Source organism: Trichosurus vulpecula, chromosome X (genome assembly GCF_011100635.1).
Source record: "Trichosurus vulpecula isolate mTriVul1 chromosome X, mTriVul1.pri, whole genome shotgun sequence".
Taxonomy (NCBI): Eukaryota; Metazoa; Chordata; class Mammalia; order Diprotodontia; family Phalangeridae; genus Trichosurus; species Trichosurus vulpecula.
Window position 1 is genome coordinate 32,071,384 of NC_050582.1, and position 18,923 is coordinate 32,090,306.

The 18,923-nt window shown below is 42.3% G+C and overlaps 1 protein-coding gene across 13 annotated transcripts in view; it reads right to left on the minus strand.

Moving 5' to 3' along the window:
• FMR1 (FMRP translational regulator 1) overlaps window positions 1–18,923 on the minus strand; it is a 71,266-nt gene that overhangs the window by 46,735 nt on the left and 5,608 nt on the right. For 9 of the 13 annotated variants that reach the window (XM_036739938.1, XM_036739936.1, XM_036739931.1 and 6 more), the window contains exon 1: window positions 620–979. The exons of 1 other annotated variant lie outside the window; for it this stretch is intronic. In XM_036739938.1, the coding sequence (XP_036595833.1) occupies window positions 620–670 (51 nt within the window). In that variant the 5' untranslated portion in view covers window positions 671–979. Of the gene's footprint in view, window positions 1–619; window positions 1,098–18,923 lie in introns of those variants that run through there. 3 more of the 13 variants (XM_036739937.1, XM_036739940.1, XM_036739939.1) reach the window with 3 other exon arrangements.

The following is an 18,923-nucleotide window of genomic DNA, read 5'->3' on the forward strand; positions in this document are numbered from 1 at the left end:
ATTCCCAGCCAGCGGGGCAAAGAGCAGCCCCGTAAAGTGGCCACTAGTCCCCCCTTTGCGCCGAGGCCCAGGCCCGGCCGACTCGCCGAGCCCCCTCAGCGTCCGCCGTCCGCCCGCTCCGCCGAGCCTCCCAGCCAAAGCCACGCACCGCGAGCGCGGCTTCTCGGCCGGTGGGAACCCGTTGGGGATGGGGAGGGGGGAGGCGGCATTTCAGAGAAACGGATCGGACCGACGGACGGAGGGACGGAGAAAGAGAGGGGAGGGGAGGGGAGGAGAGGAAGAGGAGGGAGCGGCGCTCTCGCCTCGGTCCGCGGGTCCCAGCTTCCCGCTCGTCCTTGCCCGGAGCTCCCCCTCTAGCAGTGGGGAATGAATCGGCACGAGAGACAAAAACACTCGGGGCCGTTCCCACGGGCGCCCGGGGCCTCAGGGAGGCGCGGGGACCGCGCGGCGGCCAGGCCCCGGGCCCCTCCTCCCGCCCTCCCTCAGCCCGTCGGTCCCTCCCCAAAGCATCGGGCAGCCCGCGCAGGGGCCCCGGGAGCCCAGGACACCCAGGGCGGGAGCACCGTGGCCCCGGAGGGAGCAGGGGCCAGGGACTGGGGCCTTTCGCGAATAGCAGTACCTTGTAGAAAGCGCCATTGGAGCCCCGGACTTCCACCACCAGTTCCTCCATCTTCCCGTCGCCCCTTCTAGGACTGGAGCCCGCCACCGGGAGCCGGAGGGGGAGGGGAGGGGACAGGAGGAGGCGGGGGAGCGAGAAGGAAGGCCCCGCTGCCACTGGGGACTGCCGCTGGTGCCGCTGCCGCCTCACGGCCGGCCCAGCAGAACCCGCGCGCGCCGGGCAGCCGAGCAGCCAGGCCGGGAGGCAGCAGGCGGGCGGGCGGGCAGGCGGCGCCGTCACTGTGGGCGCCTCCCGGGCTTCGCTGAGGCTCCCCCTCCCCCTCGCGCTCGCTCGCTCGCACGTTCGCTCGCTCGCTCTCCCTCTCCCTCTCGCACTCTCCCTTCTCCTTCTCTCAGCTCCTCACCGGAAATGAAATGAAACCGAAAGGGACCCGAGCGGGCGGACAGAGCCGTGGGCTTGTCCCGCTCCGAATGTAAACACTGAAATCCCGTCACGTGACCGAGGCCGCGCCCTCGCCGCCCTCCCTCCGCCCCCGCCCCCGCCCCCGCCCCCTTCTCCCGGCGGGGCCTCTCACTAGAGCTTTTCACACCCTTCTCTCTCTCTTTCCCTCCCTCCCTCTCTATCTTTTTTTTCCTCTTTCTCCCCCTCTCTCCCTCGCTCTTGCTTTCTCCCTACACGGATCGGGAGGCTGAGCTCAGACTAAAAGGCAACAGCAAACACGCGGCAGCCCAAGGGAAGGGAGGGAAAATGGAAAGAAGGGGCGTGCGCATCGGTCGCCGAGGGGCAATTGGGGACCGAGCCTGCCTCTCCACTCTGCGAGGGCGGGGGTGCCGGGAGAGGGGATCCGGGGGGCGCGGAGGGTGGAGGGCTTGTCAGGGTGGTGGGAAAGCCACTGCCGGGGAGGGGAGGAGGGCCAGGCGGAGCCAATCAGCGGGGACCTTGAGCCTGCGACGTGGGCCTCCTGCTCACTCTCTGGGCTGTGTGTGTGTCTGTGTCTGTGTGTCTGTGTGTGTGTGTGTTTGGAGGGACTCCCAGTTGGGCTAGGGGAGCGGGCTGCCGGAATTTGAAAGGGGGAAAAGAAAAAAAAAAGCTTGCATGGGTCCCTCTCCATTGGAGGAATATTTGACCGTTAGAGCCGTCTGGAGTAACGGACTTCCCCGGGGCCCGCTCCCTATCCAAGGTGGTGGTGGGGCGGGGCCGAGGCTCCAGGCCGGCTTCCTAGAGCCACAATCAATCTTGGCTGCTCTCCTGGGGGAGGAATTGCACATTTGTCTCTGGCTCTGTGTTCCTTCCTTCAAGTCCTCGTGAGTGTGTGTGTGTGTGTGTGTGTGTGTTTTCCACCCAGTGCTGAGTTAAGCACACTAACATATGTGACCTACTGAATAAATTACAGTTTAGGATAATAAAAATGTTTGGTGATTTCTCATCAAGTAGACCAGTATTTATTGAACCCCCTTTCACCCAGTGCTGAGTTAGGCACACTAAGGGCCAGCTTCGACCGAATAAATTACAGTTTAGGATGCTTTAAAAAATTGCTTATTTCTCATCTATGCAAGTCAACCCATATTTATTGAACACCTTTTCACCCAATGCTGAGTTAAGCACACTAACTTATATGACTGAGTAAATTACAGTTTAGCGTGTTTAAAATATTTAGTAATTTCTCATCGAGTCGACCAGTATTTATTAACTGCCTTTTCACCCAGTGCTGAGTTAGGCAAACTAACTTACATTTTCTACTGAATAACACACAGTTTGGGATGCTTAAAATATTTGGCAATTTCTCATCCATTCAAGTCAACCAGTATTTATTGAGTGTCTACTGAGTGCCCGGCCCTGTACTGGCTACTGGAGGGATGTGAGAGAACCATAACACAGGACCCCTGTTCTTGAGTTTTCCATCCAGTGGAGGCAGCAAAGCTAACACACAAGAAACAATGAATACATTATTCACTTGAACAAACATTTATCAAGTGCATACTATGTGCAAGGCCCATATACACAGCGCAGAGCACAAAGTACTGTACGAATTCAGGGTAGAGGGAGAACAACACCCGCTGCTGTCATTGGGAAACACTACATAGAGGTCAGACGCCTGAATTTCAACCTGAAGGGAGTTGTAAAATATGGCATTCCCTCAACCCGTCCAAGTCTTTGCAACTTGTGTAATTCTTGTCCATATCTTTCTGTAAATGCTCCATAAGAGATCCACCCCCAAACAATAGAGATCTTCCTCTGGTCTTTCAATGTTTCCTGGATGCTGATCCAAAACTCGGGCTGTATATCTGTTTTTCTTCACTCTCACTACAGAATTGGCCCACATCCTTTTCTGATCCTGCTTGTCCTTGATCATGTCTTGTACACTGCTTTTTACACACAAATCCTCGTTGGAAATGTGCTGCAGCCTACTTATACCCACCCACTGTGTGGTTTTCCTCATCTGTAAAGTGAGGCAATTGAAGGAGACAGCCTCTAGGGTCCTCTCCAGTTCTAAATCTATGAGTTTGTAGCTTTGGCCAAATAGCTTTGCCAGAAGAATGCTTCTGCAATACTTCAACAAACTGATTTCACAGATCACAACCCTTCTATGACTAAGGAGATGATCCACACGATTTCCCGTAGTTGAAAACCTCATTACTAGAAAGCCAAACCAATTCTGTGTCTCTCAGAACTTAGCTAGGCTGGTCAAGATGAAATAGACAGGAGTCCATCACCTGCCCATATTCAAAGCCTTTGGGGCTTGGTAGGACCAGACTGACCTGCCCCTGGGTTGACACACCACGGTGAGGCATGTGAATAGTACTTCAGTGTTGCATGCTGAGGTTTCAAAGATGGACTTTTTCAGAAGCAGCCAAGAATCATTCAAAGTGCTGCCTGTCTAATTGCATATCACAATTTGGGCAATATGCAGTTTTAACCAATACTGAAAAGACAGCATGGTGGAGTCCAGCACCCTGGGTTTAAGTCTTGCCTTTCCACTTACCAATTGTGCAACCATGGACAAAATAGCTTAACCTCTCACTCAGTGTCCCAGACAGCTCTCTAAGACTAGAGGTTACAGAGGAAGTGCAAATCTTCACTGGTTGAGGGAGTTCTGAAAATTACCCTCCCTACCCCCCTCTCAAATTAAAATCATGTCTGAAAGAGATAAAACAGCCCTCAGTCTTCTGAAATGGAATCAGCATAAAATACCATATAATAAATAATATAAATAAACTAGATTTATTTTATTAAGTAGACTACCCAATAAGTTTATTTATTATGTAAGTAAACTATCCTATGAGGTGGTATATGAATATATAAATGGGACATCTCAAGGAATCATTTTAAAGAGACAACTTATTTTAAGAAAAAAGAGCTATGATCTATTGAACCACTTACAACAATGAATAAAATATGAATAACAAACTATAATGATTCAATTAATCCAAATTCAAGCAAACATTTATTAAGTACCAACTGAGTGCAAAATACTAGCCATTAAGGAAAATTTAAAGCCATCATGGATCAAACAGTACTGTTGAGGCATATGGCACATGCACAGCTAACTAAGAAAACTGATTTTGGGCTCCCCTAGCCCCATCAGAGGTCTTTCAGCAGAGGATAGATGACCACTTTGCAGTTAGGTTGTAAAGAGTATTTTTATAAGAGACCAGATGCCTACATAGCTACTGAAGTCCCTTCCTACTCTGACATTCTGTGAAAATAGTGTCTGATAAGTATTAAGGGAGGAAAAGTGCTGCTTTGGAATAAAACCTGGAGCTTGGAGTGAGAAGGCCTATTATCTCTACTGCTTAATAGCTGTATGACCTCGGACAAGTCATTGACCATCCTTGGTCTCAAATTCCTCATCTGTATAATGACCTATAAATTTTCTTCCAGCTTTGACATCTGTTAATCTGTGAAGTGAGTTAAAGAGATGCCAAGCAAAGGGTTTTATAAAATTAGAGGAAGCGATCATTATTGAGTAGAGAATGAGAAAAGGCTTCATTACGGAGGTGACAATAATAATGACAGGCATTTCAATAATACTTTAAAGTTTGTCAAGCACTTTACATATGTTCTTTCGCTTCATCCTCACAATGACTCCTTTGAGGAAATTGAAGCAGAGATAAAGTGACTTCCCCACGGGTTAGAGAGCTAGTAAATGTTTGAGGCAGGATTGGACCCTAGACTTTCCCAATAAGAAGGCCAATATTATTGACCATAGATCTGGGCCATGGTGCCTCTGAGTATTTCAACTGGTCTATAAAGGATGTGCCATTCAAACTTACTTCCCATGCCTTGGACTGGCAGATGACACCAAGCTGGGAGGAATGTCTAACATGCTGGCTGATAGTCAGCACCCAATGAGGACTTAGGGTAAAATGATAGATCAGAGCTAGTAAAATTGAACTGAACTGCTGATTACGATGAGTAAAATATTGGCAAATATCTAACTGATGAATCGATTAATTCTAATTCAAACAAACACTTATTAAGCATCAGTTGAGTACAGAACACCGGGGATTAGGGAAGATTTAAAGCTTGTTCTATTAGAGATAAATGTAAAATCATCCATATGGCTTTTAAAAATATCACCTCCATGATAATGATTCACATTTATGTAGAGATTTAAGGTTTGCAAAGCACCTTCCTAAAAATGCTCCCTGTGAAACAGATAATGCAAATATTATCATGCTCGTTTCATAAATGAGCAAGTTGAGGTTTCTTTGGGTTAAATGGCATGCCCACTGCCACGTTACTAGTAAATAGTTTTACTGACTTCAGGCCCAGCATTCTTTAAACCATCCTACCTCTCCAAGTATAAGATGAGGTGAGGGGGGAGAGAGGGCGAGGCTAGACAACTGTTCATATGGAAAAGAGCTTGGGGGTTCAGTGGACTGAAAATTCATTATGAGTCAACAGGTAATATGGCAGCCAAAAAACTGATGCAATCTTCGTCTACTTTAAGAGACAGACAATGTCCAGGAGGAGGAAGGGGATAGTCTTGCTACACTCGGCCCTGGTCAGATCACATCTGGATTATTGTGTACATTCTGGGCACCACATTTTAAGGACAAAGATTAAGAAGCTGTAACATGTCCAGAGGAAGGTGACGAGGAAGGGAAAGAGATTGGATACCTCGGAATATGAGGATCTGTCTCAGAAAGTGAAAAAGTTAGTCTACAGAAAAGTATTTGAAGGGCTGTTTTGGGGGAAAGGGGTTGTTTCAAAAGACTTGTTTCTCTTTGGCCGCAGAGAGAACAACATAACCAGACCAATTCATCTGTAAAAGTTGCAGAGAGACAGATTTTTGGCTCAATCTAAAGATAAACTTTCTGATAATTAAAGTTATCAAGAAATAGAATGAATTCCCTCAGGGGCATTCCAGTCTTCCCCTCACTAGATGTTGTTGGAGGAACACTTTTTCAGGGCTGTTGTTGAAGGGATATGTAGAGATGTATATGTGGCACTCAGGTGGCACTCTGAGATCCATCTGGCCAGTGTTCATCCTGGGGGCAGCCATACCCCTAGAGAGGAGGCAGGTTTTTCTATTTTGTGCTGGCTCATTGGGGTCACACTGTAGAAATCTGGGGGAAATATCTAACACAAAGCATGGTTAGGGCTCATGTCTAGGATCTTTGCAAAAGCAATTAACAAGTTCCCTTTAGAAAATTATTCATTGTACAAAGTATTGGAAGTAAGGTAGCTATTTCTTCCATTTATCACATAAGAAATGTTTAAAACACAAAAGATTTGTTAGTGCACATTAACAGATACTTAAAACAGGAAACAATGTCCACCATTCCTATTATAGTTTTCTTTTGGCGAGGCAATCAGGGTAAGTGACTTGCCCAGGGTCACATGTCAAATGTCTGAGGCATTATTTACTCAGATCCTCCCAATGCTAGAACCTGTGTGCTATGTATGCCACTTAGTTGTCCCACCTCTTATACTTTTCAAGGAGGTAAATTCAACTTGATATGACTGCAAAAAAAAATGGTATTTCACCACTTCAGATCTTTACTGTCCAAGCAACAGAAAAGGTCAAGATCTCTTGGACATCTACAACATGGGTTGGGCTTTCTTAGTTCTTTCAGTTGTAGCATCCTTCAGGCTTAGTGATAAAAGGGAGAATAATGGAAACTTCTGGAGGAATTTGGAGGACAGGCATACTTGGTAGACCTGTGAATTGGTCCAACTATTTCATAAAGCTTTGAGAAACTATAACCTTTTGAGAAATGGTATAGTTACAGGAATCATTTCCCACTGGATAGACAGCATCAACTCAGTAATTCTTAAACTCAGGAAGTAGCTGCCAAGACTGGAAACACCCATCTCTCATTATTGATTGCCGTGAGGTCAACTGGGTTCAGGAGAAAAAAAAAAAACAAAAAACAAAGTGAAAAAAGGCATCCAAGGACTTGAGGTCCAGTCTTAGGCTTTCCTAGGCAAGCACACATTCTTAGAGGTAGGTAAGTGGTATAAGATTTAGAATATGGGACTTGGAGTCAGGAAAACCTGAGTACAAATCCAACCTCATGTTCTTAATAACTTTGAGATCTTAAGCAGGTTACTTAATCACTTTTAGTCTTACTTTTCTCATCTGTAAAATGGGGGTAATCATAGCTCTTATAACATGGAGGTGTTGTGAGAATAAAATGAGATAATGTCTGAAAAGTGCTTTGTAAACTTTACAGTGTTATATCAATGATCATGAAGCAGCTACGTGGCTCGGTGAATAGAGAGTTGAGCCTGGAATCAGGAAAACCTGAGTACAAATTTGACCTCAGACACTTGTTAGCTATGTGACCCCGGGCAAGTCACTTAACCTCCTTTTGCCTTAATCCACTGGAGAAGGAAACAGCAAACCACTCCAGTATCTTTGCCAAGAAAACAAGGACAGTATTGGCATGATATGGTTCATGGGGTCACGAAGAGTCAGATGCTACTGAACAATCGAACAGAATCAATGTTTATTACTACTACTACTACTACCACCTCAGATGCTCATAGCTGCCATGGCCAATCCCTGCTCTCTGGAGGTCTAAGGCAGAGTCCCAAGTGACTCAGTCAAAAGAGAGGAATAGTTTTTGTATCTCCTTTTGTAGCCTAGTGAGTGGGCCGCTCTTCCTGGCTCAATAGCAAATCATCTTTGACACAGCTCCACAGTTATGGGGACCAACCACAAGCCATGGATCCTGCACTGGTCCCCCTTTAACAAGGACTTAGAGCTTATGTGCAGATCCATGGGAAATGCTCTAGTCCTTCATCCTTGATATAAATAAATTTTCTTTATTATTTTGAACTTAGAAAATACCAATAAATATGATCATTTCAACACACAAAGAGGAACAGAAAGGACAATGTTATATGAAACCACGTAGTTCTATTACATAGTTTAGTTTTTAAGTGTATATTAAACATGGTAGCAACAAAACTACCTTTCTTGTCTATGTCTGTTTCTGAACCTCCTTTTGCTTTCTTCTGTGCATTTTTGTTGTTTCATTAAGTACCCATTCTTTCTTTTCTTTTCCTTTTTTTGTATCACTGTCACAATCCACATTATCTCAGCATCCCTAATAGAAGCCCTGTTTTATAACTAATAAGCATTGTCAGGCAAAACAAATACATTGGCTATGTCTGAAAATGTATACCTCATATCTAGTCCATCACATTTCCCCCAAGAGGGAGGAAGTGTGATTCATCATCAGCCTTCTGAAGTCAGACTTCTAAAGACTTTTGATGTTGTTTTTCTTTATGTTATTGTGGTCGTTGTGTAAATTGTTCTCCTGGATTTACTTCATCCTGTATCAATTAATAAAAGTCTGCCTAAATTTCTCTGAATCTGTCTCTTTTGTCATTTTAATGGTGCTATTATCTTCCATTTTATTAATATATTAAAATGTGCTCAGCCATTGCCCATTTTAAGGGTACTCATGTGGTTTCCAACTCTTCTCTATTGAACATGTGGGTCTTTTCCCTCTGTCTTTGACCTCTTTGAGGTATAAAAGTGTTATAGCTAAGTCAAAGAATATATACAATTTAGTGACTTTGGGGTTATAGTTTCTCAAAGCTTTGTGGAATAGTTGGACCAATTCACAGGTCTACCAACTATGCCTGTCCTCCAAGTTCCTCCAGAAGTTTTCATTATTCTCCCTTTTATCACTTTTGCCAATTTATAGACATGAGGTAGAGCTCCAGTTGTTTAAATTTGCATTTTTCTAAATATTATTGATTTAGAAGAGTTTTATATGGTTATTAATATTATTCATTTCTTCTTTGGAAAATCACTGTTATGTATCATTTAACCATTTTATCTTTTGGGAAATGGCATATATATATGTATGTATGTACATATGTATATGTATATGTATCAATTCTCTCTCTTTATGTGTGTGTATGTATATATATACGTGTGTGTATGTATATATACATATATATTATATATATAGATTAGTAGATCTTTAGAGAGATAGTGTGGTATAGTGAATAGAGAACCAGCCTCAAAACCTGGGTTCAAGTCCCACTTCTGACACACACATTTGTTGTGTGACCCTTAGCCTTTTAGTGTTCTAGAATATTCTTTAGGCCTATAAGTTTCAGATAAGGTGTCATTCTAGAAATTCTGTATAATAATTAAATTACAGGTCCAGTCCCTATCAAAACTTCTTACCAAAAAATTGCTGCAAAAGTTGTTTTTGTTTTTATTTTGTTTTGTAGTTTGGATTTGGGTTTTTTTGTTGTTGTTTTGCTTTGCTTTGTTTGTTTGTTTGTTTGCAGTTGAAAGTATTCCTTTCCAGAGAAGTATTGGCCTTAATGGCAAGAAACAGTTATTTGAGCGAACAAAGCAAGCATTGCTATTGACAATGGAATAACCACTGAGTTCATGCAAAGACATGATTACTTTGATTTAAGTGCTATAAATGTGGGGACACAGGTCACTTTGTTAATGCTTGTCCTAAATCTATGTTTGGAGAATGTAAACCACCAAAAAGAAAAGAAAAATAAAGAAAATTATTGAACTGGAAGAAGCAATTGAAGACATAGAAGAAAGACTCTTCTCTTGAGAGTCTCAGTCAAGCCAAAATTGAAGACCAACAAAGATGGAAGTCCAGAGCTGGGTAGCCCTTGAGTCAAGATGATTCAAGATGCCCAAGAATAAAGAAAAGTACATAGTTCAGTAATGAGAAAGAACCTAGTTACTGAAACTGATTTATTATTTACATATTACTAAAACATAAACATCGTATGACACAGTTTAATTGGGCTTAGCATTGCCATGGGACTTTTGAATGTAAAGAAAATTTGATTCACCAGTTTTACAACTTTGAAACTAAGAATACAAAGTTTGCTTTCATAGAAAACAAAAAAAAATTTAGTAGTATCATGTTTCTCAATTTATTTTGAAAGAGTGATAAAAGTCCAAATTTGCTACTAAAACCATTACTCCAATAATCAGTTGCATTCAGTAATAGGAATAAGAAAAACCAAATTGCAAAAACTGTCATGCTGCTACTGCAGACATGCATGGAAGATCTAAAATATTAAAAAGCTTCCAAGATGTTAAAGCTTTATTCATGTTTCACAGGTCAACATAAGCACTTCCGAAGTCTAATTTGTTTATGAAACCAAAAGTTTTATAAACAGCTGTAAAAATTGAGTGACTCCATTGTGTTCAGAAATATACTTTACTAAAGTTTCCAATAGAATTTTGGGGAAAAAAAGAATAGCAAGATTTGGATGGATGTGTTTTGCTACGTATTCTTTCTTAAATAAGGCTCATTTAAAAAATTTTAAAAATGATTGATACCTAAAGCCACCCTCCTCCCCTCAAAAGAAAGCAGTGGCCACCAACAATGAAGTGCTGTGCTGTATTCAGCAGCTGAATCAAACAAGCAGTGATGCAACCAACAAGCAATTACAGAGTACTTACTGTCTGCCAAGCACTGTGCTAAATACGGAGATACAAGCACAAAGAATGGAATATTGCTACTGTCAAGAAGTTCACATTGTAATGGGGAAGACAAAACCATACTTAAGTGTCTACAAAACAAATATAAAGCTAAAAAATACAAATATAAGCAGAATAAATAGTCCAATACAACACAATAGAGTTTGAGAGGAAGGGCACTAGTAGTGAGGAGATCAGGAAAGGTTTTATATGGAAGGTGGTGTCTAAGCTTCACCTTAAAGTAAGAGAGGGATTCTGGGAGATTGAGGTAAAGAGGGAGTGGATTTCAGGCATGGAAGACAGCAACTGCAAATGTATAGAAATGGGACATGGGGTGTCATGTGGGAGAGACATAGAGAAGTGATTTACTGAGGTCAAGCAAGAACAGTAGAAATAAATAAATTCTCCCCAAAATGGGGACTTACTCATTTTACTGATATCCCTTGCTCACATACATATATAAATATATATACATACATACACTCATCTATACATATGTGTGTAATATAACTGTATAGATAATATACATACATGTCTCTCTGTATATATTGCATATACACATAATATTATACTTAACATAATATTGTATTATATATTATATTGTGATGTATACATAATATTATAATATGTAAGTATAGAAGCTCCTTGAGGGCAAGGACTATGTCATTTTTCTCTTTACATCCTCAGCACCAAGCACAATACCTGGCACGTAGGAGGTGCTAAATAAATGCTTGTGTATTGATTGATTGATATGATGGGAAAGCACTGGGTATGGTTGGGAGACAGAGGCTGAGTTTTGGGAGACTCTATGGTACATGGAAGGGAATGGTATAAGATAGGGATAAAAAGATACATGAGAAAGGCAAGGAATAGAACCAAACTCTGAAGACTCTTTAATAGAAATTGAAGGCATATGAACTTCAGGCAATAGGGACCTTCTGAAGATTTTTGAGCTATCTTCTTTAAAAGACCTCCACAATCTGGCTTCAACATGTTATGTGGTATAATTGGAAAGGGACTGTTGTGTAGTAGTTTGGAGTAAGGAGATACTTGGGTTTGAATCTCACTTCTGACTTTTATTAACCATGCAACTTAACTTCTCATGGACTTGTTACTTAATCTGTCTGAGCCTTACTTTCCTCATCTGTAAAATGAAAAAATAGTGGCTGTAGTACTGACCTAATAAAGTTACCCTGAGGATGAGATGAAATAATGTGTTTGAAGTGCTTTGCAACCTTCAAAGTGTTATACAAATGGTGGGGTATCCCTTGTGTAAAAGGATCCCTCCTTAAACGAAACTCCTAAGTACATTTTAGGAACCTCTTATTTCTTTCTTTGGTTCATCTGACCCTTCCAATGTGGGATCTATGAATGTCAGCATATGGTGTGCCCCCACAGGGTGGCCACCATTTCCCCCTTACAAGCATTTTGGCTTTCAGGGCATCAAATGTAGGATAGGCTTTATTCAACACAGTAAAAGAGGCACAAAGAACTTATACCAATGTTCATACACAGTCAAGAAACACTTTTTGCTTTTGTGTTGGGACTTCCACATTCCCAAGGGGACGTATACAGTCTTTCAGACTTGTAATACAACCCTAAATGCTGTGTATTTCCAACAAGGAAAAAGAGCTCAGTGTCACTACAAAGGTAGGAGAAACCTTTCTTTCTTCTGGGTTACTCATCTTCAGGGACCTGGAAAGTCCAAAAAACTAACAGTATTACCCTGGATAGGGTCCTTCTGACAAGAGGCAACATCCCACTTTTCTCCTACAGGTAGGAATCCTGCGCCTTTTTGCTTTTCAGCTGCCCTTTCTTCCGGTCATTTCTGTAGGCTTCTTTTCACCTCTAGTATACCATACTGATGCTGCTGTTAGCCATTTTTGACAGGTGTTCTTTGTCACTTTGCTGTTTACCACTCTTTCTGCAGAAGCTCACCATGGTGCCATGGCTCCCGGTTGCTTACTTACCTCTTATGGCTTTTTACCCTTTCACATGAGCTGTTGCTGTTCTCCACTGTTTATTCTCTCCCCTAATAGATGATAAGGGCTCTTGAGCAGCTGGACCTTGGAGGGATTACACTGATCTATTTTATAGCTCATTCAGAATAAAATAGCCAGGACCAAAAACCTTTAGGGCTACTTGAACCTCTGCTCTTTCAGGAATGGCCCCAGTTCAGAAGTGCCTCTGGGACATTCCAAACTTTTTGTTCTTTCCTAGCTCTTCCCTCCCACACAGAAGACCTCTTAAGCTAGCTGTGGAAACCTTTTCATTCACCCTGCTGAATCCAAAGTCCTGTTTCTCCACTTCAAGCTGTTGGGACAAATTGGTCCCACGTGTCTCGCCCCCCACCCTTCTAGGCAAGATGCTTCCTGCTTGGTCAGAATCTCTCACTGTGTGAATCTTAAAGCTTGGAGATGTTTTTACTTCACTCTTTGTCCCATTTATCTTCTCCTTTCCTGTTTTATTTGGTGGCAGCTGAGCCAAGCGAAGCATATTATCCTGGGACCTCACTAGACTCTTGAGGAAACCTTAAAACAGACCAGGGCTGGTGGCTCCTCTTAGTCATAGGTACCTCTGACATATAAGGGCAGGGGAAGCAGGGGTTCCAGTCATCATGTCAAAGATTTATGTTTCTGCTCTGTTCACCAGTATTGCTGTTGCTGCTGTTGCTTTTCCAGACTTAGTTCACATGGGGCAAACTAGGTGGCAAAGTGGATAGAGCACTAGCCTTGGAATCAGGGAGACTCATCTACATGAGCTCACATCTGGTCTCAGACACTTCCTAGCTATGTGATCCTGGGCAAGTCACTTCACCCTGTTTGCCTTGATTTCTTCATCTATAAAATGAGCTGGATTTGTATTTAAGTTTAAAGTTTAAAAAATTACAGTAAAGAGATAAATAAAATGAGCTGGAGAAGGAAATGGCAAACTGCTCCAATATCTTTGTCAAGAAAATGGGGCCATGAAGAGTTGGATATGACTAAAATGACTGAACAGCAACCACAACAGTTCCCATTATTCCCTTATGCCTACTCTCCATTCCAGTTAAATAGGACAACTGTTCCTCCTCTGTGCATTTTCAAAGATTGTTGTCTCCACTTAGAAGGGTTGTCTGTTTCATCTCCTCCGTTGAGATCCTTATCTTCCTTCAATGTCCAGCTCAGGTACCACATCCTCCATCAAACCTTCCCTGATTCCCCAAGCTGAAAGTAGCCCTCCTCGAAATTCCTAGAGTACTTCTTTGAATTTCCTTTTATGTGATATTTATGAACAAGTTGGATCCTCCCCCTCCCCCAGTAGACTCTAAGCTCCCTGAGGACAGAGTCTATGTCATCTTTCATTTTTGTATCCCCTGCACATAGTACAGTGATAGCAGGCACAATGTAGCTGATTTATAAATGTTTGTTGAATGGAATTAAGTTTCATTTCTAGCAATATGAAGAATGGAATAGAAGAATAGAGAATGGAAGAGGGCCCAAAGTAAATGGAAGGCAACAATATAAGAAATATGGCTGTGAAGAACGGAGAGGACTTGGAAACTAGTTGGATAGTGAGGAGGTAAAGATGAGAATGAAAGTCAAAGGGAACACCAAGGTTGTGGACATAGAGACTGAGTGCATGACAGTGTCACAGATGGGAGTGGTAAATTCTGAAAGAATCTGCCTAGGGCAAAAATAATAAATGCAGTTGTGGATATGTTGAATTTGAGATGCCAGTGAGACGTTTGAGTGGGGCTGTCCTGCAGGTAATTGGAAATGTGAGATTGGGGCTCAGAAGAGAGGACAGGGTGGAGATATTGAGTTAGGATGGAGATAGTAATTAAAGCTGTGGGACAAGATGACATTGTAAAGGCAGAGTTCTCTCCATAGAGTGAAGATCATGAATAGATCCTTGGGAAACACTCACATGAAGTAGTCAGAAAGATGAGGAATCAACAAAGGAGTCAGGCATAGAAAAGTAAAAGAGACAGGAGAACAGAGTGTCTTTGGAACCGAAGTTATAGAGATTTTTAAATAAGAGCAGTGGAGAAGGTCATTGAAGATGCTCTCTTTGGATGGCCATCTACTTTAAGTGGGGGGTTGGACTATGGAGAGAGGAAAGAAGAAAAGGTTTCTAAGAAGTTGAGATTGAGACAAGAAGTACCTGAGTGGAGTGGGAGGAATGTTGAGCAACATTGGAGTACAGCATAGATGTAGAGATAGAATGCTCTGATCATAGCCAGTCCACGATGGTTTTATTGGTTAGAAATCACCACAGAATGATGAAAGGAAATTTACAAAGCTCTCCTAATTTGATGGGAAAATCCCTTAAGAATACTCAAGTCCCTTTGTTCAGATTCTATGCATGTCACTTTATGATTTGGTGTCTCAAGTGGACTTGTCAACCAGGAAGGAATGCTCTGATCAGGTAACGCAGTAACTCATTATCAAGGCATATCTAGCTCCCATTTTCAATCCATTGGCATTCTGATACCAGCCTCTTGGGAATCTGGCTAGAATAAATAGTTCTTGTGCAATCTGATCAGCCCAGGGTGAACTAATAAAATTGAATTCCTGAATCTTCAAATTAAGGACCAGACCCTGGACCCTCTGTGATGTCACAAAAATACTAAAATTCTTTGAGACACTACCTGAACAGCCGGCCAGTTTCCATTTTCTCTTTAACACCGCTTTAAAAAAATTAAAGTTTCAATACCATGCTACAGGACAGATATGCATTCATTTGTGTGATGGAAAGGAACAGCTGTTGCCCTGCTCTGTAACTACATTATTCCGGTGTTTTGGATCTCATAGAATTCCAGTGTTACTGCCTTCCCAAAACAGGTGTTGGCAAAGATATTTATGTGTCTACCTTGTTGAACAACTGCATGGTATGTTTAGTCCTGGTTCGGGGTGGGGGGGGTAGGGTGCTGAGGCCCTGCTAGTGGGCGGAGAGAGAAATACCTTGGGGCCAACTTATTAGCAAGAATCCATTCAGCTAGAAGGCTGGACAGGAATCTTACCCAACAAGTAAGCAACAAAAGTGATTGACTGCAGGGGCTTTTAACCTTTTTTTCTGTCTTCTTTGGAAGTCTGGTGAAACCTACCAACCCTTCTCAGAATAATATTTTAAAATTCACAAAATCAAATATGTTTGATCACAAGGGAAACCAACTTTATTGAAACAGTTATCAAAACATTTTTGTTTAGAAAATAAGCAAAATAAGGCTAAAAATGTAACCACCAACAATAATAATAATACTAGTCAAGATAACAGAAATGGATATTTTTGACCCTATGGCAGGGGCCCCTTTTCCCCTTGCACTGGTATGACATAGTCAGACCCCAGGTTAAGAACCCCCAGACTGCTGGTCTAGAGGCAAGCTGGTGAAACATGAACATGGGATGGTGGCTCTTAGTCCTCCAATCTGCTCTTGACCCATAAACTCATCTGCCTATCCATATCTTCTTAGCATGTACACTCTATTTTCAGTCACATATGCCCTTCCACGATCAACAGGAGTAGTATGCTTCTTCCTTCTTTTCTGTCTCTGCCAAGCAGTGCCCAAAACCTTGGGCAAGTGTCCCCTTCAAGGCTACTGCAAACCTAAGGCTCTTTTGGGTATCCCAGTACAACTCTGGCCTACTCTCTCCATGACAACATGTGGAAAGGCATCCCAGCTACAGTTACATTGGGAATTCAGGAGTACAGACCCTGGTTATTTCAGATAAATAAGGTCTGTGGGATCATTGGATAGGCAGGCCAACATGTTCTGGGAATGGTAAGGGGATAAAGGTCTTCCTCAGCAACATTTAAACATTTAGTATTCATTAAACAAGAGTTAACTATGGGCCAGGTGCTGTGCTAGGTTCTGAGAATACAAAGACAGAAATGAAACAATTCTTACCCTCTGATAGCTTCCATTTTATTGGGGGGGGGGTGGAGATGACAGATGCACATGTAAGCAAATACAAAAAAAAGTAAAAGTATTTTTTGTGGCATGAGGAAAACACTAACAACTGGGAGAATTAGAAAAAGCCTGTTGTAGAATGTGGCACTCGGGTTGATCCTTGAATGGAACTAGGGATTTCAAGAGCCAAAGGTTAAGAGGGAGAACATTCCAGCTATGGGGGATGGGGAGAGTGGAAGCCTGTGTAAAGGTACATGAGATGGGAGATGGAAAACCATGTTAAGGGTATAGCTAGTAGGGCAGTTTGGCCAGAAGCTAGAATATGATAGGGGAAGGAATGAGCAATTAGCTGGGAATGATAAGTTGAAAACAGATTATGAAGGACTTTAAATGTTAATCAGAAGAGTTCATATTTGCTTCTTAAGCAAAGTAACATGGTTAGAATTTTGCTTTAGAAATATCATCTTGGCAATTATGTGGAGGATAGATTGAAGAGGAGAGAGGCCATCTCAGGAGTTCTTAACATTTTGTGGGTCTCAAATTCTTTGGGCAGTCTGGTGAAGCCTATGGAGTCCTTCTCAGAACTGTGTTTTAAATGGATAAAATAAAATACATAGGATGATGAAATACACTAAGGGTTAGTGCAAATAAAGATGGGATTTTTTCCTATCTAAGTTAATAGAACTCCCAAGATCTAACTCTAGACCCCTTGGAAGCCTGTAGACTTCCAACTTAAGAAGATTAGTGGAAGGTTAAGGCAGGGAAACCAATGAGAAAGCTATGCAAGTAGTCCAGATGACAGCTGGTGAAGGCCTAAATTAGGGTAATGGCAGTTTTCAGAGAGAGACATGATAGAGACATAAGGGACAGACTTGGCGACTGATTAAATATGGAGGCTAAGGGGAAGTGAAGAGTCAAGAATGACTTGGAGATTGTGAACCTAGGTGACTGCAAACAGAGCAGTGTCCTCAGCAGAAATAAGAAATTGAGGAAAAGGGGCGGCAGAGGTTGGGGAGGTAAGGAATTCTGGTTTGAACCTGTTGAATTTGAAATGCTCATGGGACATTCAGATGGTTATGTCCAGTAGGCCATTGGAGATACAAAACTGTACCTTAGTGGAGAGAGACAGAGAGAGACAGAGACAGAGAAAGAGACAGAGAAAGAGAAGAGACAGAGACAGAGACAGAGAGATAGAGAGACAGACAGACAGAGACAGAGAGAGAGAGAGACAGACAGACAGACAGACATCAGACAGACAGAGAGAAGATGGCTACGTATGCAGATATGGAGATTAAGGAGTCATCTGATGAGATAGGAGAATATGTAGAAAAAGAAGTGTGGGTAATTTTTTAAAAATAATTTGTTGATAGCTTTTGTTTTTACATAGCTTCAATTTCCCCCTCCCCTCCTAGAAAGCCATCCCATTTAACAAAAAAAAAAACATTTCTTTAAAAAAAGAAAAAGAAGAGGAGATAAAGCAATTAGCAAAACAATACATTGAAAGAATCTGAAAAGCTGAAAATGCAGTAATCAACCCCTGTGGCCCTCTCACCTCTGTAAAGGAGCCTAGATGGGGTGGGGGGAAGGAGAATATGTCTTCTCATATCTTTTCTTTTAGGAGATGTTTCTCAGGAAAACTAAGGGAGAAGATGGTTTCTAGGAGTAGAGGGTGGACAACGGCATCTAATGCTACAGAGAAGGCAAGAAGGATGAAGACTGAGAAGAGGCCATTGGATTTGACAGTTAAGAGACCATTGGTGACCTTGGAAAAAGCAGTTCAGTGATGAGGGCAGAAGCAAGATTCCAAGGGGTTGAGGAATGGGAAGAGAGGAAGTCCAAGTGACAAGTACAGGCAGCTTTTTCCAGGAATTTGGCAGTGAATGAGAGGAAAACTTTAAAGTAAGTCTGAAGGAATTGCAGACTCAAGTGAAGGATTTTTAAGGGTGGAGGAAATCTGAGCATGCTATAAGCAGCCAAGAAGGAGCCAGCAGATTAAGAGAGATTTAAGGTTATAATAAGAGAGGGGATGAAGTATAGGGCAATTTTCTAGAGTTGAGTTAAGGAGATGAGGCCAAGACTACAAGTAGAGGGATTGGCCTTGGCAAGAAGATGAACCATTTCTTCCTCAAAGACAAGAGCAAAAGAGGAAGTAGTGGGAGATAATGTCAAGGGATTTGAGGTATAGAACTGGGGAGGAGACTGACTGGTGGCCTGAATTTTCTTAGGAAAATAGGAGGTAAGGTCCTCTGCCAAAGGGGAGGGAGTCAGGGATAATATAGATGGCATGAGAAGAGAAGTTTTGCAATGTATATGGGAGGGGATGGACGAGTAAGGGAGTAAATCAGAGAAGAGTAAAAAAAATTGTTCTGTAGCAGTGAGGACCCAACTGAGATTAGATAACATGAATTTTTAGTGATCCAGTCATCAGAGTTGTGTGACTTTCTCTAGTGGTGTTCAGCAGTTCCTGGGTAAGA